This window comes from Eucalyptus grandis, chromosome 5 (genome assembly GCF_016545825.1).
Source record: "Eucalyptus grandis isolate ANBG69807.140 chromosome 5, ASM1654582v1, whole genome shotgun sequence".
NCBI lineage: Eukaryota > Viridiplantae > Streptophyta > Magnoliopsida > Myrtales > Myrtaceae > Eucalyptus > Eucalyptus grandis.
Window position 1 is genome coordinate 1,103,758 of NC_052616.1, and position 26,609 is coordinate 1,130,366.

General features: G+C 40.2%; 2 protein-coding genes across 2 annotated transcripts; both read left to right on the forward strand.

Annotated features, from left to right (window-relative positions):
• Nucleotides 1-414: 414 nt before the first annotated feature.
• LOC120293495 (F-box/kelch-repeat protein SKIP4-like) lies at nucleotides 415-3,278 on the forward strand. The gene is made up of 3 exons (XM_039312954.1): nucleotides 415-536; nucleotides 1,185-1,889; nucleotides 2,510-3,278. The coding sequence occupies exons 2-3, from the start codon at nucleotides 1,408-1,410 to the stop codon at nucleotides 2,916-2,918; spliced, it is 891 nt and encodes a 296-aa protein (XP_039168888.1). The 5' UTR covers nucleotides 415-536; nucleotides 1,185-1,407; the 3' UTR covers nucleotides 2,919-3,278.
• A 341-nt stretch (nucleotides 3,279-3,619) lies between these two features.
• Nucleotides 3,620-8,843, forward strand: LOC120293442 (extensin-like). The gene is made up of 2 exons (XM_039312765.1): nucleotides 3,620-3,625; nucleotides 8,289-8,843. Exons 1-2 carry the CDS (start codon nucleotides 3,620-3,622, stop codon nucleotides 8,841-8,843), a joined length of 561 nt encoding a protein of 186 aa, XP_039168699.1.
• The last annotated feature ends 17,766 nt before the right edge of the window (nucleotides 8,844-26,609 follow it).

Genomic DNA, 26,609 nt, shown 5'->3' on the forward strand with positions numbered 1-26,609 from the left:
AGTAAGACTCATTGGTTTCCGATCCGGTTTGATTTCGAGGTGGAATTGAGAATTGGACCGAGAGGATCGGCTCCTGATTTTGGGACACCGACCGGTGCCAGATCGGAACCGAACCGATCGGCCGATCCGGTCCAGTTCGGTGGAACCCGTAAATTTGCTATTTTGGGTGAAAAATAAAATGAAAAAAGTTTATTTTTAAGAAATTTTAATATATATATATATATATATATATAATTAACTAATCCGGTTTGGTCAGTCTAGTTCCCATCTTGGAATCGAGAACCGGATCGACCGGCCGGTTCCAAAAGTGAGAATTAGGAACCGGATTATTTTCTTTGGGAATCGTCCAAAATTGACCGATCTAATCCGATCCGGTCCGGGCAATTTTGGGTTACACCCCCAGACGTGGGTGGTGGTCGCTCGACCCAAAGACGCAACACTCTCCCTGCCAATTTTCTCTCTCGCTGCGTTGCATTTTCCGGCAGATCGGAGGGAGATTAGAGCTCTGGTCTCGTCGGATCATCGGAGAACCCGAGGTTCGTGCGTCGCTTCTCTTCGATTCGACCAGTTCCCTCTTCTTAGTTTCTCCGAATCGTGGAATCGTCAGGTGGTCTGGTCTGCTCTTTTTGGCGTCTAGACGGTCCGTGTCCCACGTCATTGCGGCCTGATTTCGGTTCTTCTTTCGCGATTAGCTTGCTTGCGATCTGGGTCGAGTTGGGTTCGCGTTAATTCTTGTTTTTTCTGTTCCGGGAAGTCGTTGTGATTCCTCGGAATTCGTCCGCAATGGAGGCAATTCGACGTTTCGAGGATGCATGAGATGTAGAAATTTCGAGTGTGGTCGAGCGAATGGGCAAGCTCGCGACCTACAAGAGATTCATGGGTTTCTTCCTCCCTGTGTTCAAGAGAGTGACGCTGAGCTGAATGTCGATTAAGAGTTGATTGAGTTGATTTGTCATTTACATTTCAGAGAAAAAGGAGGTTTCAGTGTCAGTCTCGATCATTGGGATTCAAAAAGGTCCAACTTGCGGGTGGACTATACCCTGAACTAATTGTATGCTTTATCATGAAGTCGTTTCATTACTTGCGCTAGAGGAAATTAGAACGAAATCCATATGGGTATCGTCCTAAGTTGAGATATATCCTTTGATGCTCCTTTTCTGAGTCTTTTTTTCTTTCATTTTCAGGTCGCTTTCTACATTGCTTTGCTCTCAAGTGCATGCCACATTTAGGCGAAATGCACGGATGAAACTAATCTTCCTTGCTTAATTATTCTACGTGGTGGTCTGCCAGTGCCTAGAGTGATAGTCAGTTTTCAATTTTTGTTGGCTTGTTTCGAGAGAAGGTGTGGAGACGATTAAATTTTGTCTTTTTAGCCTAAATTTGACAGTTCCTAGCTGAGGCACTGCCATGGAATGTATTCAAAGTACGTCTCAAGTGGCAGCTGGAAATGAACTCGCTCAAATGCCTCTGATACCTGGGCTTCCTGATGACGTCACTCTTTCCTGCTTGGCAAGACTTCCATGGAAGTTCCACACAGTCCTGAAATGCGTGTCTAAGCGATGGAGAGACTTAGTTTGTGGTGATGAGTGGTATTCTTACGGGAGAAAGCATAAACTTGACGAAGCATGGATCTATGCTTTGTGTAGAGACAAACAGGAACGTAGTTGCTGTTATGTGTTAGACCCCAATTCCTCGCAAAGATGTTGGAAGCACATTCAAGGCATTCCCCCGCAAATTTCAAAGCGAAAAGGCATGGGATTTGAAACGCTGGGGAAGAAGATTTACTTTTTGGGAGGTTGTGGTTGGGTTGAAGAGCCTACTGATGAAGTGTACTGCTATGATGTTTCTGCCAACACATGGAATGAAACTACTTCATTGTCAATTGCGAGGTACATGGTGATATTAATGTTCTTAATCTATAAAATTGGCCATGTACTGCCTTTGCATGTTGAAACACTTTGGTTTTCTTTTTATTTTCCTGGGCATGGCGTTTCTTGCTATCATTTAGTTTAATCTTCTTTGTAGGGCTTAGATCTGAATTTCTAGTCGACGAAAGATTGGCCTTTTTTCTCCTCATTCATCTCTAAGTGCAAAACTTTGCAGATAACAATGTTTTGGTAGATTCTAGACACGTGTTAGGACAATTCATCTTCATGAGGACGCATATTAGAATGCTAGGGAAAATAGAGCAGCAATAGAACTTGATAGACACAATAGAGGAGGAAGTAGTAAGTAAGTAACCTCTGAAACTCTATGCGGTAGGAGAGAACTTATGATCTCTATGATCCATTGTCACCCATAAGGGAATGATAGCGAACCCTCATGCTCTTGACTGGTGGTGGTGTTTGTTGCCTTCTACCAGTTGGGAAATGTAAGAACAACAAAAGCTGGTGACTTGATTGTTTGATGGGAATTTTGTGTCGACTGAACTTCCACAGGTTTCTTTTTTCTTTTCTCATGCACTGAAGGTTATATATAGCTTCTTATCTGACTCAGTTAAGCTCTTCAGGTGCTATTTTGCTTGTGAAGTCTTGGATGAGAAAATTTATGCAATTGGGGGTTTAGGTACAGATCTGAGCGGTCCCAATTCTTGGGACACTTATGATCCCAGCATAAATGGTTGGATCTCTCACGTGGACCCTAACCTCGTTCCTGACATAGAAGATTCTGTGGTATTGGATGGGCAAATATATATCCGATGCGGTGGTTCTTCACTTTTGTCTCATGTCTATGCCATTGTGTATGAACCATCGAGGGGCTCGTGGCAACATGTGGATGCTGACATTGCGTCTGGCTGGAAAGGTCCAGCAGTCGTCATAGATGGGACTCTTTATGTGTTGGATCAAAGTTCAGGACTAAGGCTGATGAAGTGGCAGAAGAAAAGCAAGGATTGGGTGGTGGTTAAGAGATTGTCATAGCTATTAACTCAACCTCCTTGCCGACTTGTTGCAATTGGCAAGAGATTATTTGTCATAGGGAAGGGGCTGAGCACGCTGGTGTTCGATGTGGACCAGAGTGAAAACGCAGGAAGAATAATGGTGGGATCTTCCATATCCAAGTTGACTTCTGATTATGATGTAATTAGCTGTAAAGTTGTAGCACTATAAAGTTCCTCAGGCTCATTTAAATTCTTGTTGGATTGTGATTTGTGACTCCAAAGGCCCCTTTTTTATGATGTTTGTGGTCAGTAAATATGTTGGGTTGTTCTTTCTGAGAATGGACGCCGAAGAAGTGAATGTATATCACCTTTGTAAATATGAACAAGGATGTTCCTGCTACATTAGTTGACATTTTAGAGAAATGGATAGCGGTTTTTCTTTTCTACCCGTAAGTGTGGATAGCGGTTTTCATGAAAACGCTGCTCTGATCCATCATGCATTTCCAAGATTTCACAAGTTGTCGTAGACTTGTAGTAACAACCTCACGAGAGAGAGATTCCGACCCAAAATCTAATAAGACGAACTGAATACAGGTGATTGGAAATAGCGTGAAAAATTATGGTTTTCTAGTGGTTCCGGCATTGGACTCGTTTTTTGATGAGTTTGGTTCCCACTGTTTTATTTTTGGGATTGATGAACGTAGCTTATTCTTTCACTTCGAAACAGCTACCATTTGAGAGATGCCGGTACGATATTGACGTGAAGTTTGTCGGAAGAGGCCCTTCGTCTCCGTGCTGCTCCAGGAGGAATTGATACGTTCAGAAGGAACAGAAGAATTTCGATTTAGATGGATCGTAACGCATTCCGTGGGACGCGGTGACTGAACTTTTCAGATGAAAATGCCTACAAAAGGTACCTGTGTGACATGCACGCATGCTGGCCAGCTACTTATCGAGCAGTAAGAAGGATAAAAGATGATATGATACAAAACTTGAAGAGATAATGACACAAATGATTCTTGAATTTTAATCTAATATGTAATGTAATCCTTAAACTTTTAATTTGTAATGTACAGTATGATTCTTGAACTTTTCATTTAAGTCTATGTGTTCAATTTAATCTCTTAACGATATAAAGATATTCAATGCTATCCTTTCATTATAAATAATATCACCATATTGAACAAATGAAAAAACAAACGTCACATGGGCCAAGGATGAAAAAGTCCGCTGAGGCCGAGGAGGAAGATAAGTAGTGAGGCCGGTTCATTTTTTGGTTTAAAGCATGTTTTTAATGAGTATTTAACGCAGTCAATTTTCAAACGACCTTGGTTTTTGAGAGTTCCATCTGTATTTTGACATTCTTTCTTCTTCTTCTTCTTCTTCTTCTTTTTTTTCCTTCCGTGAGTTCGAATTATGTTTTTCTTTTGACGTCTCTCGCCATGCAGATATTAGACTGCTGTTGGAAATGGATTTTGTGGAAATTTTTTAGTGAGGCTTATCACGTTGATAGTGTCGAAGACTACAATATAATTTAGCTATGTTTCGGGTGTGCATTTCGACTGCATCCATTACGAACATATTGTAATGTTAATATTACCAAAGCACAATTAATGACTATTGACGAGTGCCTTAGGGGTACTCTTAACATTTTTCAAACGAAAATCTCCCAAGGATATTTGGGTAGATCAACATCAAAGACATATTAGTAATTTGAAGAAAAACAATTCTTTCTATTAATTTGCTGATGGATTTTACTAATTAAATCTGGATTTTGGGAATTGGAGGTGAGGCCCATCAGTGTTGTCCGTTCTTTTGTTAAAAGTCATGACCGGCAATTGCACTGGCGGCCAGTGGAAATATCTATTCAAGTAAGTCAAAGCATTAATGGAAATGAACCATCATAGAAGCGGTTTTATTGTGGGCCGATCAAAATTGAATTTTGTGGGACTTTGATGTTACATCTAACAAAAAAACTAGCAAGTTGCCCCACTAATTTATTGCGGTTTGTCTTCATTTGTTCTTATCGTTTAAGACTTGGTCCTTGTTTAAGACTTGGATGTTGGTGTTAAATTGATTTGGCTAAGGACAATCCATAATAGTAATTTTTTTTTTTACATGGTCGGCTATAACACTTCATTCTGGTGTGCAACCATTCATGATAACCTCATCTAAGAGCCATGTGACTCGGATATGGTTCATGATATAAATAAAATGTAAATGTGAATTATGCAAGTAGTACTTTTATTTTGGAATTGGGGTCAACATCTTATTTTCAATGTGGCAAAGAATTGAATAGGGTAGTTAAAGTTCAAGTGTCAACAAAATACATAAAAATTTTATGAGACTGAGTGAATATATTTTTAGCCCTAACTTGAGAAGCATCTATGGACTCGACCCATTATTTATGTTTGCATTTATTTCCACACTTTCAAAGTTTCTTTATTGGTCTATGCACTAATGACTTGAAGCTTGACTCAAGCAAAAGAGTATGATTACTTCCAACTTAAAGAGGGGAGAGAACAGTTTTTAGATTTTTTTTAATAAGAATGGCGAAAAAATAAGTAAAAAGAGGAGAGACAAAAGGGTACTATTTATACCGATTAATGACATGAGTGAGATAGATTGAATATAAACTCACGAAATATATTTAGAAGTAGGAATTACTAAGGAAATAGGCAATGATCTACAAGATTTCAGAAAAGACCATTGCTTTCAAATTTTGTTTTTTGAAATTTAAGTATTAATTAATGACATGAGTGAGATAGATTGAATCTAAACTCCCAAACTTGGAAATAAGAACATTACAAGTGTCATAATTTATGTAATGTTTTCACTTAAGTACCATAACTTTCATTCAATCACTTGCCAAAACTTTTAAAAAACATTTACCCAATTGTCGAAAATCCGACATGGCATGACACTTGGTGAACGTTTTAAAAAAATTATGAAACTCAAGTCATCGATTAAAAAATTATATGGTACTCAAGTGATTAGAAAAAAAACCAACGGCAAACAAGTAAGTGCCGTACTAAAATTATGGCACTCAAGTGATATAAAAAAAAAGGTTATGATACTCAAGTGAATATTGTACGAAAGCTATAGCATTTGTAGTGTTCTTAATTTAGTATATTACACTATACAACATCAATGAAAAGTGATCCGGACCGGAGCTGAACGGCCTCTACAAATCCCAAAGCAAGAGAAATTCAAGAGGAGAGAAATGACACGGACGGGAGAAGAGACAGAGATTCGGAGACATCGCATCATGCAAGCGTGAGCTATGAGCATTGCCGGACACCAGGATTGAACCGCCGGAGCTGGAAGCTGCCATCGTCGAGAGAGACGGATAAGATCGAACAGAAGAAGAGAAGGGGGAGGGGGCGGAAGAGAAGGTGTTGCGCTAAGCTCAGGTGAGCTTCCAGACAGGTTGGAATTCTGCTGGAAACTCGACCCGCATTTTTCCCTTTTTTACTAGAAAATATACGTCAGCACGAGCCACGAGCACGATGACCAAGCGACGCCAAGACGAAGGTGGACGTGCTTTCTTGGGCGAGGGGAGGGGCTGGAATCCGGAGAGAAATGGGCCCGCTACGTAATGGGCCTTCAGCCCGCGATTGGGCCGCCTAATCGAATCCCAGGCCCGGTCTCGTAATGGGAAACTGGCAATTGTCCCTTTACATCTGTCGGCGGGGGTGCCCAAATGAAAAAAAAAAAAAAATACTGGAATTGATCGATTTTATTTATTATGATGTGGCTAAAACTAAGTCAAGGAACGACTTGGAAGATAAAGGGTGTTCCGCGTTTATGAGCATGTGAAACAACAGTCACATATACTCGTAAATATATGGTGATGGACTGCCGTAGAAAGCATTTGAGAGTTGAGATTGTTGTACTTTAGCTTTTCCCGAGATATTTGTTTAGTTGATTTACTCGTGTGTCAAATTATGGGTGGATAAATTAATTATATTTACAGCAAAAAAAAACAATAATCTAATATATTTTATATTTGATGAGTAATCGGTCCTATAATGAGGAGTCAATGCCATACAAGATAATTAGGGACGGAAGTAGGAAACGCAGGGAGGAAAGCGATCATAGTACAAAACAGGGAAAATAATGAGGGGGCCATACGTTTGTTTTGTTCTGACTGCTTTTTGGTAGATTTCGTTTTCACTGGAGAAGCTTTTGTAGGCAACGATAAGCAATTCGAGCGTCCAAATTTCATTCTGCTTGGGCGATTCATGCACTAGACACATCTGAAAAAGACACTGGCACTAAATTTTGTCTATAGACCCATGCTTTGCACAGCCAAAGTCTTGAGATGTGGATTGATATTGAAATCATTATTCTAGAAGTAATACTTGATCTGTTGATATGACGGAATGGTGAAACTATATCATTTGTGTTCACACAATGTTGTCCAAATCACGTTTACATAATAAAATAATAACCTAATGTTTTCATGTTGTGACTGATGGTTCGGGTGCAATCATGATTGCATAATTGGTCCACTAAAATTCTATTAGTATTGCTCTAATTGCTTATGTTATCGTTGACGGTTGGTGATACACCTCTTATTTTCTTAGCCTTTGTTAAGGGGGTTGACACCTAGATTTTGACGGTCCGTTTAGTCATTTATCGCATTAAAAAATTAGGGTTTAATTTTATCAATATATATTGATCGCATAGCATTTAGATTTAGGTGCATTTTATTTTAATTTGCATTTTTATCTATTGGATCGGTGCGGATGGGTTCAAATTAGTTGGATTAAGCCCACAAAGCGAGCAGGTTGGCCTAAGCCCATGTTTTTTTATTGATTGAAAATTATCTTGTGGAAAATTGAGATTTGATGCGATATTACGACAGTTTTTGACGTTTAAAAAATCATATTGCAATCTTATCTTTAGCCTTTTTGTGGTAAAATCGTTGGGAATATTAAGGAGGATAAGGAATAATCTAAAATATTTTGTTGCGGATAGAGATCTCGAAAGATTTTAGAGTTGGATAATGGAGTTTTATCTTGAGTGAATTATCCGGAAAATCTTCACAAAAATTTCATTATCTTCAATCGTGAATCGATATAAAATCTTCAAATTCGAAATGAAATCGACTGAAAGATTTTAACAGATGATTTTAGATTTTGGAACCTCTTTTTGGTTGAGTACATCTCGTTTTTACGAAGGGTAATCCTCAGCGATTGGGTTGTTATGCAAATCTTCGTAGGTAGAACACGAAAGAAAAAAATTCAGGAAAGAGAGAGATAGAGAAAAAGCTTGTGCAGAAAGTACATGAAAAAGAGAGTGAAAGGGACGTGAGAGAGAGGGAGAAAGAGAGAGAGAGGGAGAAAGAGAAAAGACAAAAAGGAGAAGAAAAAAAAAAGGGGTCTTCTTCTCCTTCTTCGTGCAGCGCCCCGCCGCCCCTCTGCAACGCTCGTCCGCGAGCCCCCCGCGCCCAAAGCCGCCGCCGCTGCCTAACACCAGAAGCCACGACGACCCAAGCAACGCCCCTGCTCTGTTCGCGGTCTGCCCAGTGGAGTGTCCAACGTCTCCGCCTCGCCGCGACACCACCGCTGTCCTGATCTGCCCGTTCGAGAGCCCCGACGACGGAAGATCTGAGCCGATCGTCGCTACACCATTGAGCGGGCCCTGCACCAGCCCGCGCCTCCTCTGCTGCTCGTGCTGTATCCTCCCCCAGTTAGCACCGACGTCCAGCAGCACTACCGAAGTTCGACGCTACCCGCAGCAGTTGCCGGACCTCCTCGGCCTCCGTCCCCGCGCCGCTCGATCCGACCTGTCGCTGCTGCTCTGTCCGAAACCAAGCAGACCCGTGCTGCTCGTTTCCCCGACGTCCTGCCGACCCGCGCTGCTCGCCGCCCCGAAGCCAGGCAAACCCGCGTTGCTCACTGCCCGCGACGCCCCTCAGCAACGCCCTCTGCCGGAGACCCAAACGCCGATAGCTTAGATCGCGACGCCCCTATTCCGTCGGTTGTCCTTGCTACTCAGGTGCTGCCCCTTTTCTGCTGGTGTGCACTCGCCGGAGTCCCCTTGCCGGACCGACGATTTGCTGCCCCTGAAGATCCACGAGCAAGCCGGGCTTTAGGAAAAAAAAACAAAAGGAAGAAAAAGGAAAAGAAATTAGGTAGTTTTATTTTTATTTTTTCTATTTATTTTATTTATTTCTTTTAAGTTTTGGAGTGATCTTTATTTTATGGATTTTGTAGGCATTATCCACATGATATTCCCTAGAATTATTGTAATTACTAATTTGATCCGTAAGATCTCGGATCATTTTTTTTATTATAATAATTTCTGGGATTTGTCGATAGTATTTTAAGTGTTGAATCAATATAACTATTAATTTGATCCGTAAGAATTCGGATCAGATTTTTAGTTATTTTAAACTCTTTGTTGTGATAATTAGGGTTATGATAATCGTTAATTTGACCTCGTGACACAACATGTTATTTTTTCGATTATTTTGATCCTTTATTTGATTGCATATCTTGATTGTTTAGATTTAATGTTTAGTTGATAATTGCTTGTTTTTGAAAACCACTAAAAATCTAAAAATATTTGAATTAGGATTCAATTTGTTTTTTTGAAATATTCCTTATTATCTTGTATATCTAGAATATAGATTTTATTCCGAATTTAGAAAAATATAAGAAAAACAACAAAAAATGCATTCATTTAGGTTGTTAGTTTTATCATTATTTGAATTGCATATGAAATTTTAATTTCGAAATTAATATAAAAACTAAAAATCATCATCCATATATCATGTTGAATTAAGGCATTCTTTGCGCGTCATTGCATGTTAGGATTGCAGTTTATCAATTATAGGTAGATAATCTCTCCTAGATAAATTGCATGTTTTGTTAAGAAAATAAAAATGTCCATGTCATATGGAATTAAGTCCATAAAATGCACGTCATTTTAGTGATTATTGTTAGGTTTATTTCTAATTAGAAATTGCATGTCATTAAATTAGGTCATTTAGATTGCATTTAATTATTGCATTTCTTCATGTCATATAGTTTAGGTCATGCTGCTATGTCATATTAGATTATTAACATGCATTGCATAAGTCATGATTTTCATTAAATAAAGTGAAAACAAAAAATTGAAATTGCGTGTTAATTAGAAATCATATCTAGGGCTGCGATGTGATTTCGATTTAACAATGCAGATGCTTTCATTGCTCCTAGGTATGTTTTGCAATATTAAATTGCTTTTTTGAGTGTTAAATTGGTGGTATGCGCACACGTATGATCACCTCACATGTTAGGAAGTTAGATTAAAATCAATTCAATTGCCAAACATTTTTTTTAAATGAAATAAAAAGGTACCGAAAGAGCACTAGGATAGTCTGGTGTAACAAAGTCCCCGAACTCATAAATCTCTGGTTCGTAGGAGTAAAGTAAATCTCCCGTTACTTTATTTGGGTTTCTAATCGACCCACCAAAAATATATTAGTGGCGACTCCTAGTTAAAATTCAATTGCATATTAACAATTTAAACCTAAGTCGTGAATTTGTATGGGCTTGGGAGAGCCCGAGCTAAGTCTAGGCTTAACAATCTATTAACCTAGTTTTAGGTGGTGAACCCGCGAAAATTAGGTCGCGACAGCTTGGCGACTCCGCTGGGGACTGTGTTAAAATACTTAGTGGACTTAGGCCAATTTTTCTTTTCAAAAAAATGTTTTTGTTTGGCAGCAAGGATCCTAGGTACGTCCCTAACATTCCTAAGGTGTTAAATGTTCTTGCAGATGGGAGGTAAAAGGGGAGTAGTCTTTGATAACCCATGTCTTGCAGGTTGGAGTAGGGATGAATGTTTGAATTAAAATTATAGAAGTGTTGTTTGCATTTAAACTGTTGTGCATGCTTTATTGCTTTAGCACCACACTATTTGCACACACAACCTGCGGTCGGACCTAGGCTGCGATAGGACTTATAGGATGGTGTTGAGAAGGATACTTCCTCTAAAGCGAGATTGCTATGTAGAGGTTGACCTTCTCTTCTCCGAAATTTTTTTCATGGTGTCGAATGTGTTTGTCCATATCCGCGAGACTGCGTGATTATTGGGTATTCCATTCGACTGAGCCGGGGTTAGGAGGACCTGACACGTTAATGCGAGACTGCAACGGTCAGATCATCCTCTTAGCTCCACCTTGTTAAGCCGTCTAGGTAGAAATCGAGCCTCACATTTCATGCGCATGTCTATGTGATTGTCATCCATTTCCAGTGAAAGTAAGTTGTTTAAATTTTTCGCAATTTATTTACTTTATTGTAATTTTGTCGGTCCATGACAATTAGGTTTTGTCGTCGGTCTTGTATGCAATGGGGAAAACCGATGCACAATTTATTTCCACTCCAAAAAAAGAGCTCAAGAGGTGGTTGGATCAGTTAGATCAAGATGGTCAGAGATATGTGAAAGCCAGGATTGCCCGACTTCTTCCACTGTTAGAGATCAACGTCCACTCTGATGTGATTCAGGCACTCCCTCACTTCTGGTGTCCACAAACTTCCACCTTTATATTTGGTAGGTTTGAATTGACTCCAACACTTGAAGAATATAGTGTTGCCATCGGAATGCCCCTGGAAAAGGAACTTGTTAGACCGCTTATCGGTATAGATTCTATCTCTGAATTATCCCAATTTTTACAAATCGAAGCCGAAAGAGTAAGGAAAGTTGTCAAAGCCAATTGTTTTGCATGTCCATTTTCATTCTTAGAAAAGTGTTTTGCAAACCAACCAATGATTTCAAAAGCCAGGATTTTCATGTTAGCATTTTTTGGGCTAATCGTTTTTCCTTATCGAAAAAATGCCATTAATCCTTCAATTTCATGGGTGGCTAATCCTGTTTGCGACGGGTTGAATTATGTCAATATGGTTTTAGCCGAAACATTTTTGTCATTAACCCGTTTCAAACAAAATGAGGAAAAAACCGTGCGTGCCCTCCCTGAACTTTTGCAAATATGGTTTTTCTCCCACATAAGAGGATTTGGGCACCTTATGAAGCAATTTAAGATTGATGATTTTAGGCACCCCATACAAAAGTTTGCGGTCTTAGAACGTTTTTCCCCAAATAAACAGTATGCTCGTTGGATTAATTTTTTGAAAAATCATGATCCTAAGGCATTCCTATGGCATACTAAATGGTTCCGAGTTGAGGAAGCTCGTTTCTCATACAAGTATGATGAACCAATTCCGTTGTTGGGCTTTTCTGGTGCGACTTCTTACTACCCGTATAGGGTGGCACGTCAGTACAAAGCTCTTCAAGAAATTCCTCCGCCACTCAAGATAGAGTTGTTCCAAGTTCGTTTTATTCAAGCAAACTATGACTACTTCAAGGAGATCCAGATGATCATTGCTGCATGGAATGAATGCCACCCAGAGAAGATTTTGGTGCCCAAGAGACTAAAAGGCGAGGAGGAGATTCACCACGCATCAACATTCTACATCCAACAACATCGGATTTCTGCCATCCTGCGTCCGAGTCCTTGATGTGATTGAGAAGCCAACCCAACGAGCACAAATTGAGCATCTTAAGTGGAAAGTGGAAATGATTGAAGCAGAAAATGAGAAGCTTCGTAAGGCGTTGAAATCCCGAAAGCATATAAAATGAGACGTCTTGAATTTTGATTCCTAGTTCGATATTTAGGGACTTTGATTTCTAGCTCATTTTTTTCAATTTTTAGATTCAATGTTTAGGGACTTTGGATTTTAATTCTTAGTTCAATGTTTAGGGAACTTGGTTCAAATTTCAAATAAAATCAGGCATTAGACCATTGTAATGGTCCATTTTTCCTATATTGTCATTGGTTCTTACATTACTTTTATCCAATTAGGTGATAACGGATCCTCCGCGTTCGCCCATCATTACACGATTGAGAGCAAAAATGGCCGACCAAGCCGAAATGCGAGATCGTATGTCTGTCGTGGAAGACCAACTCAAACAGTTGCTCACCTCTATGCAACTTATGACAACTCAAATGCAATCTCTCCAAGCGAATCAGGCCCTTGCACCCGCTCTCCCTGAGATTGTAGTCCCAAAGCAGACGAACAAGGCTCAAATTGATGATGACGACAAGCCTGAACTGGAGGATGACCCACTGTTTGTCACTACCGAAAAGGTTAAGCCCGACAATGTCCCTAAGGCGGAGCAAGATGAACGCTTCACCAAACTTGAAGAGAAACTGAAACAATTGCAAGAGTCGCAAAGTTCACTTCCATTTGACTTGTCAGTTTATGAGAAAGTCAAGATGCCGAAAAAGTTTAAGATGCCGGAGTTCGAGAAATACGATGGTACTTCCTGCCCAAAGGCTCATTTGCAGATGTACCACGTACGCATGGCCCAGTATGTCAAGAACGAGCCTCTCATGATCCAATCCTTTCATGCAAGTTTGACCGGGCCCGCTCTTAATTGGTATGTGATGAAGAATGTGAACCTCCTCGACACCTGGAACGAAGTGGCTGACGCGTTTCTCAAACAATACAAGTTCAACATGGACATAGCACCTTCCCGATAAGACCTAGAGCGGATGGAAAAGAAAAAGAGCGAGTCATTTAAAGAATATGCTGTAAGATGAAGGAACCTAGCGGCTCAAATCACTCCTGAACCTACCAACAAGGAGCTGATGAAGTTGTTTGTGAAGACCCTCTCATCTGAGTTTCGTAACCGAATGGCCAGTACGTATGTCGAAAGCTTCAATCAGCTTATTCCTGTAGGAGAACAAATTGAGATGGGAATAAGGGAATGATGGTTTACTGAGCCATCTAGTAGAAGATTCACTGCCAAGAAGGAGAAGGAAACAGCAGTGGATGTGAATGTGGCTTATAGCCAAGAAAATGCCAAACGTGTCCCGGCCATTCAAATGAATCCAAGACAACCACAAACCACTGGCCGCCAATCATTTGCCCAAGCAAATAATAGAAGGCAATTTTCTCCTCTCCCTGGGTCTCCATCTCAAGTGCTGACGATCCTCCGAAAGAAAGGTTTGCTTACTAATGAACCAAAGCGTCCCAATCGCGAAAACATTCGCGGTTATGACCTGACAAAGAAGTGTGACTACCATAACGGTGAATTGGGGCATTCAACTGACGAATGTTTCACCCTCAAGCACAAGATCCAAAATCTCTTGGACACAAAAGCCTTCTCATTTCAAACTGCTCAGCCAAATGTCCAGAAGAATCCGCTACCGGAGCATGAGGGTACAGTGAATGCTATCCTAGAACCTGAAGTTCGACGGATCAAGAACTCGAAGGTGCGTGTGGCGATGCCTACAATGGACTGGTGAGAGCTGGATATTATTCAGATCAAGAAGATGTTCCCCATCATTGATGAAAGAAAGAGTTGCCGAATGGTGGATGATGGTATCATTGTGTATGCTGACCATAACCGCATAGTTTCCACTATTTCTCATATCATTATCGATTGGGAGGAAGAGCAGGCTGCTCTTGATGGTAAAAGAGAAGAAGATCCGTCGCTCACGGATATGCCCCCACTTGAAGATGCATCGGATGAGGAGATTGTGATTGAGATGCCTCAGCCGTATGAGTATGTCAATAATAAAGCAAAGGCCTTGGTCTTATGACCTAGATGTTGACCTCGTTACAAGGTTTGGTCGAACTTATGCTCAAAATAATGCTCAACCCGCAAAGCCATCCACCGATGAAGAGGCTAAGGAATTTCTGGCTGTGATTAAAGCAAGTGAGTATAATATCGTCGATTAGTTACGAAAGATGCCTGCTCAGATCTCTTTGCTCGAGCTCCTCCAAACCTCCTCTGTGCATCAAAAGTCACTGATGAAGGTGCTAAGTGAAATTCGTGTACCCGAAACAGTTGAGGCAGATAAGCTGGAAGATTTTGTGGGATCGGTCCTTCTCAAGGACATGATTGCTTTTTCTGATGAGGAATTCCCTCTTGAGGGTAGGGGGCATAACAAAGCACTCTACATATCGGTCAAGCATAAGGTTTCTTATGTGTCCCGAGTACTTATTGATAATGGGTCTGCCCTAAACATATGTCCATTGGCTACTCTTCACCGCCTTAAGGTAGACCCGTCCAAGATACATGCTGCGAAGACTTCTGTGCGAGCTTTTGATGGCACAAAGAAGGAGGTGCTCGGAGAGATTCATCTTGATGTGCAAATAGGGCCGGTTGTTTTCAATGTCCCTTTTCAAGTAATAGATATCCCTACTGCGTTTAATTTTTTGTTGGGTCATCCCTGGATTCACACTTCTGGGGCGGTACCTTCAAGTCTGCATCAAGCTGTGAAGTTCGTGATCAAAGGGAAGCTAGTCACTGTCTATGGAGAGGAGGATCATCGGATTTACCATGAGACGGCTATCCCCTATGTGGAGCCAAATGTTGAATTCGAATCGAGTTATCACTCATTTGAATTGGTGTCCACCATACATCGTTCTCGAGATTCGTCACCATCCACTCCTGAAATTTCAAATGCTGCCCTTATGATATGAAGGGTGATGGTTGGGAATGACTTTGTTCTTAGCCATGGTCTTGGAAGAAGAGGTCAAGGTATTCAAAACCCCATTGAAGCCCCTCAGAGGTCCCGATCTGCTGGGTTAGGGTACCATGGAAGAGGTGGAGGAAGTTCTGGAAGACAAAGACAGGGAAGGCATAACTCGCCACCTGAGCAAGGGCGAGGGAGGCAAAATTTACCACCTCCAAATATTCATGAGACGTTCCCTGGTCCTCCAATTATGATGCAAGATGAAGCTGAAGTCATGGATACTCTAGGACAGCCAAGTGGGAAATTCAACTATATGGTGAAGTATTCGGCTCCTCCCAGCTTTTACTTTGATGCCTGCAATATAGTTCCAAGTGGATGGGATGGCATGGATGATCCGACGCCTTCAAAGACGGAAAACTCTGATGACACCCTGGAAGGAATTTCAAGTTTGTTCAATGATTTCTCTATCGGAGCCATTGATGGAGAACCTCTAGAGGAAACGGGCCACTGCCCACAAGAGTAACTCATTTACTGCTTTCTCACATTCCCCTGCGCGGGAATTTTTATTGCTTTCTAGGAATTGTTTTCGATTTCTTCTTTTCTACTTTCTTCTTAGGACTTGAATTGCATTTTCCATTCAATAAATTGTAATTGATTGATGAATTTCAATGAAATTACAAGTTCTATTTTGAGGGCATGATGAGGTACACCAAACCAGCCCGGTGATGATATCCAGCCGATAGAACAAAATCAAAAGGAGAACTCTGAGGCCTGGGTTTCATCATGCTTCCTCATGTCAAAATGTTTCGAAACATGCTTTCGCAAAAGAGTTTCAAAAAAATGTTCAAAAAAATTCACAAAAAAATAAAATATAATTAACCCTGTTTGTCTTTTTGATCCTTCTATTTCATGTTTCAGGGATGATCATATAGCATGCAAAGGTATGGAAATGGTCCGATCCAATGGAACGAGTGCTGATAATGATCCTGAAGAGTCGATCAAGGATTCCATCAAAGATTCCATTGAGGTGCAGCAAAGTTGGGAACAACATGAAAAAGCCAAGATTCTCACATCAGAGCAGACCGTCACTATTAATTTAAGTAACACCGAAGAAGCCAATGAGGTGAAAATAGGGCGAATCTCCCCAAAGACGAGGCTAAGCGCCTAATTCAGCCATCAAGGAATATAAGGACATCTTCGCATGGACCTACGCCGACATACCTGGGTTAGACCCGTCAATCGTGGGGTATTGTTTGCCTACTAACCCGGACGTGCCTCCTAAGAAGCAAAGGCTGCGAAGAACTAAGCCTGAGCTCTCGAAGAAGATAGAAGAAGAAGTGATGAAGCTTTTAAAAGTCGGATTTATTGAAGTCTCGCAATACCCTGAATGGGTAGCAAACATCGTGCCGGTGATGAAGAAGGATGGTCGAGTTCGAGTTTGTGTCGATTATCGGGATTTGAACAAGGCTAGCCCAAAAGATGACTTCCCACTACCTCACATAGATGTCCTTGTTGATAGTACTGCCGGATTTGAACTATTCTCATTTATGGATGGTTTTTCTGGGTACAATCAAATAAGGATGAAGGAAGAAGATAAGGAGAAAACTGCATTTATCACCCCATGGGGGACCTTTCATTACAAGGTTATGCCCTTCGGGCTTAAGAACGCAGGGGCAACTTACCAGCGAGCCATGGTAGCCTTATTCCACGATATGATGCATCAAGAGATCGAGGTATATGTTGATGATATGATCGCAAAGACTCGACCTGGGAAAAGCCACATCGAAACCTTGAAAAAGTTGTTCGATCGACTCCTTGAATTCAAGCTTCGTCTAAACCCCACTAAGTGCGTGTTTGGAGCAACATCCGGTAAATTACTTGGATTCATTGTAAACAGAAAGGGATTGAGATCGACTGGCTAAAGCTAAAGGCATATGTGAGCTGCAACCTCCATCAACGGTGAAAGAAGTCCGAAGTCTTTTGGGCAGATTGAATTACATTGCTCGATTCATTTCCCAACTTTCTGAAACCGCCAAGCCATTCTTCAAGCTCTTAAAGAAGAATGCACGAGTCAACTGGGATGATGAGTGTCGAGAAGCGTTCGACAAGTTGAAACAGTACTTAATGAATCCACCAGTTCTTGTCCCCCCATCGCCAGGGCATCCTTTGATTCTCTACCTCACCATTCATAGTGAGTCATTGGGTGCGATGTTGGCACAAGGAAGTCCCGTCGACAAAAAAGAACGAGCCATTTATTACATGAGTAAAAAATTCACCATGTCAGAGCTGAAATATTCGATGTGGAAAAGACTTGTCTTTGCACTAGTGTGGGTGTTGCATAGATTGAGACAAGACACACCGCATTACCGACATTCCTTGTAACTGAGAATGATCCTATCAAGTACCTACTTAATCGGCCAGCTTTAGTGGGTAGGTTGGCTAAATGGCAAATTTTGATATCAGAATTTGATGTGCAATATATGCCACGGAAGTCGGTTAAGGGTCGAGTGATCGCCAATTTATTGGCTAAGAATCCAGAAGCCTCAAATAATGATGATCGTTCCCTAGATGACCGTATCTTGATTGTAAATGAAGACTCATGGACAATGTTCTTTGATGGAGCCGTGAACTTGTCTCTGTTCCGCACCGGGGCGCTTTGATATCCCCTGCATGCGGACAACATCACCTAGTAGCTGCGAAGCTGATATTCCCATGCACTAACAACACAGCCGAGTACGAAGCTTGCATCCTCGGGCTTCAAGCTGCAATTGAGATGGGTGTAGCCAAATTAAAAGTGTTCGGGGATTCTGTGTTAATCATACTGCAGACCGTAGGTGAATGGAAGACTAAGGATGCTAAATTGCTCCCATATCACAAGTACCTAGAAGATTTGATCAAGGAATTCGATGAAGTTTCATTCGAATACTTATCGAGGTCTCATAATCAATTTGCAGATGCACTCGCAACCTTATCATCTATGTTGCAAATCACTGACGGATTAGAAGTCGAGCCATTGAAGATAGAGGTTCTGCCAAGGCCGGCTTATTGTATGGTAGTGACGGAAGAATCTGACAAAAAACCATGGTATTACGATATCATGAACTACATCCAAAAACAAGGATTCCCGAGAAAAGTACTCCACTGATAGGAAGTACATTATGAAGATGGCCTCAAAGTTCTTTGTCAGTGGTGAAAATTTATACAAGAGATCTTATGATTCAGTCTTGTTACGGTGTGTGGGTGCACCTGAAGCCACTCAAATTATGCAAGAAGTTCACGAAGGAGTGTGTGGCCCTCATATGAATGGGCACATGTTAGCCAAAAAGATCATGGTATTAGGCTATTATTGGCTCACACTAGAAGGTGATTGTATTCAGCATGTTCGAAGTTGTCATCGTTGCTAGGTTCATGGTGACAAAATAAATGTTCCTCCAACAGAGCTACACCAGTTTTCTGAGCCATGGCCCTTCTCAATGTGGGGGATTGATGTGATCGGCCCGGTAAATCCTAAGGCTTCAAATGGACATCGTTTCATTTTGGTGGCAATAGATTATTTTTCCAAATGGATTGAAGCTATGTCATTTGCAAGTATCACTGCTCGCAATGTCACGAAGTTCATCAAACGTGACATAATTGCTCGCTATGGTGTCCCTGAAACGATTATCACTAACAACGGGACAAATTTGAACAACAAGCTCGTTGATGAGTTGTTCAGCGAGTTCAAGCATTTGACTTCATCCCCTTATCGCCCTCAAATGAATGGGGCTGTTGAAGCAGCCAATAAGAATATTAAGAAGATCTTGGCTAAGACAGCCGAGAAATATCGAGATTGGCATGACAGATTACCCTTCGCACTGATGGCGTATCGGACATCGATTCGTACTTCAATCGGAGCAACTCCTTTTGCTCTGGTATACGGCATGGAGGCAGTTTTGCCTGTGGAAGTGGAGATTCCTTCCCTGAGAATATTATCCCAAGTGGAATTATCTGAGGCAAAATGGTTGCAACAAAGACTTGAACAGTTAAACTTGATCGATGAGAAAAGATTGAAGGCTCTCTGCCATGGCCAAACATATCAACAGAGAGTAGCCAGATCTTTCAACCGAAAGGTGCGGCCGAGACATTTCAAGGTAAATGATATTGTTCTAAGGAAGTTGTTGCCAATTTTTCCAGATCCTAGGGGGAAGTTTGCTCCAAACTACAGTGGCCCATATGTGGTAAAGAAGGTACTTCATGGCGGTGCTTTGATCTTGGCAAAAATGGATGGTCGTGTGTTTTCCACTCCAGTTAATTCAGATGCTGTCAAGAAGTATTACCCATGATAGAATTTGCCATGTCATGTTTTCAATTGCAAACATTTTATGATGAATAAATTGCCTCCTTGAATTGCAAATTCAAACTTGTTGCAAATATTGCATGTTTTCCTTGATGAATTATATGAGATAAATTGAATGTGTCAAATGGGATACTTTGGAATGACGAAAGGCAAGCCTTATTCCATATACTGTTTCATACACTAATCCCTAGCGAGTTGTGTGGAAAAATTCCATGCCTACGAGAAAAAAGGTGATCTCGCAAAGGGTACGTCAACCAAAGTGATGAGAGGCAGTTCTTTCTGCTACCCGAAACACTCCAGGTATATCCATTGTTCAGTCCTTTGAGCCCACACACATGAAGAGCTTTTTAAAAATTATTCCTGTCAAGAATCATCCCATACTGGGACAAGATTTGAAATGAATGATAGGAATTTTCTTACTCACACTTGCATCAATCTTCGAGTGATGCTTTTACAGTGTGACTTGTACGATAATTTAAAATGCCTTCAGACGACGAAGAGCAATTCTTTCTCTATCCTATACACTTTATCCATTGCATAGGCCAATTGAGCCTATGAATTCATTTCACATTAAACCCAGTTGGTGATCATCCCCCACGCTGGGGCAAGGCAAGAAAAATCAAACCACTCAAGTAGCATGATTTACAATGCTGATAAAGATGAAGGCTGTGCAAGTAAAAAAAGAGTGTAAAAAGTGGGGCATGAAAAAACAGTGTGCCTGGTAAAAGCAAGGCCAATGCCCACATAAAAAAAATCAAACACTTGATGAATGAGTCGTATCCCCAACAAGGTGGTACCCAAAAAAAAAAAAACTCAAATGTTGAAATGATGCAATTAGTGGAGTTGTGAAGTGAAGAAAATCTTCGAGATGGAGAAGAAAATTACTAGAAATGTCAAGATGATCACCAACTTTGACCTCATAAACACTTTTTGAGCCAAATGATCATTTCGTTTCTCAACCCATGAACCTAACCTACGTTACGTCCCTTACAAAGTCTCTTCAGATTAGGGCACTTGAGTTAACGTAAAAGTTCATATGTTTGGAAGCATCGCTTGAATAAGTGCGAGTAAGATAATTTCTACTTCATTTATCATGTTTCTTGACTTGTAAATCCCAAGATGATTGTGAAATATCATTCATTTTTTTAATAGCCTCGACTCAAAGAGTTTCCTTTGCTAAGCCATTGATCAAGCCAGCGTTATGGTCCTTGTTAAAGACCTCTCAGATTGGTAAGTTCGCACCACTTGCGAGATTGCTTGAACCCTTGTTTGGCATGATGATGGAAAGGTAGAGTGATTGACAAAAATCTTGTATCAAAGGTCAGGATAAAACAACTCATTTTAATGAGGATGAGTGAAAAGTCCTTTCAGACCAAGAGGTCTCCCATTTGGCACATCCATGACACTCATGTGTTCAGATTGGAACATTTTTTTTGTGAAAATCTTTCCAATGGAAATTAAGTGATACATGCTTGATATAAATCATAGTGCATGAACCTCCCTTAAATTAATGCATGTTTGTGATCACAAATGCATATTGCTTCTCCTATGACCATGTTTTGTGTAAGACATTTCCCCAGGAACAGAGATGTTACCAGGTAAGTATATCTCTATCTATACCTTAAATACTTGTCGTTGTACAGGTATTTTCCCTTTTGAGTACACTGACACTCGATGGAGTTGTCCCCAAAGATTTTTCCCTAGATTGCAACGCTGGGCGACCGAATAATGGTTTGGGTCCTAGCCAAGCAAAATCCCGTTTAGGCGACCGTAGAATGGTACGGGTCCTAGACAAAACCTATTTCCCTATTCAGGCGACCGTAGAATGGTACGGGTCCTAGACATGTAACACCAACTACCTCGAACTACTCTACCCTCCTTGAAGGTAAGTTATTCCAGGTAGGTTCATTTGCATTAGCATTTCCATGCATCATATAAATTGCATTTTTAAAATGGGATTCGTTTTTTCAAAAAAAAAAAAAATCATTCAATGCATGTGCATAGTCAAAATATAAGTCTCAATTTGTCTTTGAAGGCAACCTCTTTGAGCTCACCTTCAAAGAGCGGCAGCTGTTGACACCTAGATTTTGACGGTCCGTTTAGTCATTTATCGCATTAAAAAATTAGGGTTTAATTTTATCAATATATATATATATATATATATATTGATCGCATAGCATATAGATTTAGGTGCATTTTATTTTAATTTGCATTTTTATCTATTGGATCAGTGCGGATGGGTTCAAATTAGTTGGATTAAGCCCACAAAGCGAGCAGGTTGGCCCAAGCCCATGTTTTTTATTGATTGAAAATTATCTCATGGAAAATTGAGATTGATGCGATATTACGGCAGTTTTTGACGTTTAAAAAATCATATTGCAATATTATCTTTAGCCTTTTTGTGGTAAAATCGTTGGGAATATTAAGGAGGATAAGGAATAATCTAAAATATTTTGTTGCGGATAGAGATCTCGAAAGATTTTAGAGTTGGATAATGGAGTTTTATCTTGAGTGAATTATCTGGAAAATCTTCACAAAAAATTTCAGATTATCTTCAATCGCTGAGTCAGTATATAAAATCTTCAATGGTCGAGTGAGTCAGCTTGGAAGATTTTAACAGATGATTTTAGATTTTGGAACCTCTTTTTGGTTGAGCACATCTCGTTTTTTCGAAGGGTAATCCTCAGCGATTGGGTTGTTATGCAAATCTTCGTAGGTAGAACAAATTGGGTTTTCACTCTATAAATAGGGGGAGGGGACTAAAAAAACGAAAGAAAAAATTCAGGAAAGAGAGAGATAGAGAAAAAAGCTTCTACAGAAAGTACATGAAAAAGAGAGTGAAAGAGACGTGAGAGAGAGGGAGAAAGAGAGAGAGAGGGAGAAAGAGAAAAGACAAAAAGGAAAAGAAAAAAAAGGGGGTCTTCTTCTCCTTCTTCGTGCAGCGCCCCGCCGCCCCTGCGCAACGCTCGTCCGCGAGCCCCCGCGCCCAAAGCCGCCGCCGCGACACCGAAGCCACGACGACCCGAGCAACGCCCCACGCTCGTTCGCGGTCTGCCCATGGAGTGTCCAACGTCTCCGCCTCGCCGCGACACCACCGCTGTCCTGATCTGCCCGTTCGAGAGCCCCGACGACGGCAAATCTGAACCGATCGTTGCTACACCATTGAGCGGGCCCTGCACCGGCCCGTGCCTCCTCTGCTGCTCATGCTGTATCTCCCCCGTCAAGACCGACGTCCAGCAAGCACTACCGGTTCGACGCTACCCGCGGTTGCCGGACCTCCTCGGCCTCCGTCCCCGCGCCGCTCGATCCGACTGTCGCTGCTGCTGTCCGAAACCGGGCGGACTCGCGCTGTTCGTTTCCCCGACGTCCTGCCGACCTGCGCTGCTCGCCGCCCGAAGCCGAGCAAACCCGCGTTGCTCACGCCCGCGACGCCTCTCGGCAACGCCCTCTGCCGGAGACCCAAACGCCGGTAGCTTAGATCGCGACGCCCTATTCCGTCGGTTGTCCTTGCTACTCGGGTGCTGCCCCTTTTCTGCCGGTGTGCACTCACCGGAGTCCCCCTTGCCGGACAGACCATTTGCTGCCCCCCGAAGATCCACGAGCAAGCCGGGCTTTAGGAAAAAAAAAAAAAACAAAAGGAAGAAAAAGGAAAAGAAATTAGGTAGTTTTATTTTTCTTTTTTCTATTTATTTTATTTATTTCTTTTAAGTTTTGGAGTGATCTTTATTTTATGGATTTTGTAGGCATTATCCACAGGATATTCCCTAGAATTATTGTAATTACTAATTTGATCCGTAAGATCTCGGATCATTTTTTTTATTATAATAATTTCTGGGATTTGTCGATAGTATTTTAAGTGTTGAATCAATATAACTATTAATTTGATCCGTAAGAATTCGGATAAGATTTTTAGTTATTTTGAACTCTTTGTTGTGATAATTAGGGTTAGGATAATCGTTAATTTGACTGTGACACAACATGTTATTTTTTCGATTATTTTGATCCTTTATTTGATTGCATATCTTGATTGTTTAGATTTAATGTTTAGTTGATAATTGCTTGTTTTTGAAAACCACTAAAAAAATCTAAAAAATATTTGAATTAGGATTCAATTTGTTTTTTTTGAAATATTCCTTATTATGTTGTATATCTAGAATATAGATTTTATTCCGAATTTAGAAAAATATAAGAAAAACAACAAAAAAATGCATTCATTTAGGTTGTTAGTTTTATCATTATTTGAATTGCATATGAAATTTTAATTTCGAAATTAATATAAAAATAAAAAAATCATCATCCATATATCATGTTGAATTAAGGTATTCTTTGCACGTCATTGCATGTTAGGATTGCAGGTTTATCAATTATAGGTAGATAATCTCTCCTAGATAAATTGCATGTTTTGTTAAGAAAATAAAAATGTCCATGTCATATGGAATTAAGTCCATAAAATGCACGTCATTTTAGTGATTATTGTTAGGTTTATTTCTAATTAGAAATTGCATGTCATTAAATTAGGTCATTTAGATTGCATTTAATTATTGCATTTCTTCATGTCATATAGTTTAGGTCATGCTGCTATGTCATATTAGATTATTAACATGCATTGCATAAGTCATGATTTTCATTAAATAAAGTGAAAACAAAAAATTGAAATTGCGTGTTAATTAGAAATCATATCTAGGGCTGCTGATGTGATTTCTGATTTAACAATGCAGATGCTTTCATTGCTCCTAGGTATGTTTTGCAATATTAAATTGCTTTTTTGAGTGTTAAGTTGGTGATATGCGCACACGTATGATCACCTCACATGTTAGGAAGTTAGATTAAAATCAATTCAATTGCCAAACATTTTTTTTAAATGAAATAAAAAGGTACCGAAAGGGCACTAGGATAGTCTGGTGTAACCAAGTCCCCGAACTCATAAATCTCTGGTTCGTAGGAGTAAAGTAAATCTCCCGTTACTTTATTTGGGTTTCTAATCAACCCACCAAAAATAGATTAGTGGCGACTCCTAGTTAAAATTCAATTGCATGTTAACAATTTAAACCTAAGTCGCGAATTGGTATGGGCTTGGGAGAGCCCGAGCTAAATCTAGGCTTAACAATCTATTAACCTAGTTTTAGGTGGTGAACCCGCGAAAATTAGGTCGCGACAGGGGGGATTTGATGCAACTGAAGAAGTTGAATCACATAATTTACGCATAGCATAAACAAATACCAAGTATCGAGGCATGACCCAAGAGTTTAACTCAACATTTGAAGAATAACAATTGGAATATATAATTCCATTTTAGGGTCATCCACCTTGGTATTTGACTCAATTTGTTCGTACATGAGAATTTCTCGCGTTTGCAATTCACCTATCTAAGATGGACTTCATTGTCATGGAAAAAGGGAGTACCACTAGTTCATTCATTTTGCTCTGTAAGAATAAATGAAAGACTAACTACTCGTTCAAATCGTCTTAGTCCTTTTCAAATGGGCTTTTACTACTTAATAGGCACAAGTGTTGTCACGAGCCTGGTTGGGTGGTCACTTTGGCCCCACTTTTTTTTTTTGTCAGTTCTACTCTAATCCTACGCTAACTCTCACCCTCAAACTTTTGCTTTGCCTCCTTGCACAACATGGGAGTCGAAATACATACTTGAAACTAAATTGTCCCCATCCCAACCTTTCCTGAGAAGGTGGGGATTCAAACCGCCCACCCTCCTTTCCATTTTGGAAGGATGGCCATTGAGCTTTGGCCCCACTTGGAATGGAACAATATTCCTATGTTCCAAATGTAACTTGATTTGTTTTGTTTAATGCAATTCTATTATTCTCCACCTCCATCCTCGTCCCACCTTGCGAAGTGTGGGGCAAGGTTGGTTATTAGAACGATGAGGAAAAGGATTCTATTTTTGCCAGTTCATTTAATAAGAACAACGAATAGATATGGCAAACGAGGAGAGATGCGTTTGTAAATTTACAAGTTGGTACCAATAAATGACATTAGTGATAGATTGAAAATGATTCACAAACTTGTAATTAGAAGTAGCAATTACTAAGGAAAAGTCGATGATTTATAAGAATTTAGAAATGACCTTTGCGTTTTTTAAATATAATAATTATTTAATATTGAACAGTGAATTTTTTAAAAAACCTACATATACAAAATTTTAACTTCATTTCAAATCACTGAAATTTTTTTTTTTTTTTTTTATAGAATTTTGTGATGACGAAACACATTTTTACCAAATTATCATTATGAGAAAAAAAAAGTCCATATGACTCAACATGTCATAAAGATATAGAATAATATGTTATGCGCATGAAATGGAAAGTCCAAACACGACATGCTAAGTTGGTGTTATGAAAGGTTTGATGATTTCTTTGAAAAAAATTGTTATGCTATTGCACGTTGATTTTCAGTATAGAGCGGAATAAAATCTGCACTTCCTATTCGTTTTTGAGTTTGATAAATGCATTGCTTATCAAGTAGGTGATCCTCCGTGACCTATTGATTCATAAAGAGCATGTCACAGGCTTCTCCTTGCTTAATAAAGGGCATGTCTTAGAACACAAATTAATGAAATTGTAAAGTTATAGGCTAGCCCGTCCACGTGAAACTTTGGCTAGGAAGCGTCGGATCCATGTTGTACCAAGGAAAAAAAAAAGAAAGGAAAAAGAAAAAAAAGGTGGATTTAAAAAACTTGCCTAGAATTCCAAGATGAGCAGTGCGAACATCCGTCCACTACCTCTTGAAGGGAAAATTTGACCCTTAATTTTTGTGCTTTCTTTAGTTAAGGTCTTTTCAACTTTCAATTTATCTAATCAAATCTAGCTCCTAGAATTGATTCTAATAAATTTGAATTGACGTGTCCGTCGGACCGTTTTAAAGTACGAAGTGGGAAAGACAAACTTGCTTTTGTGGAC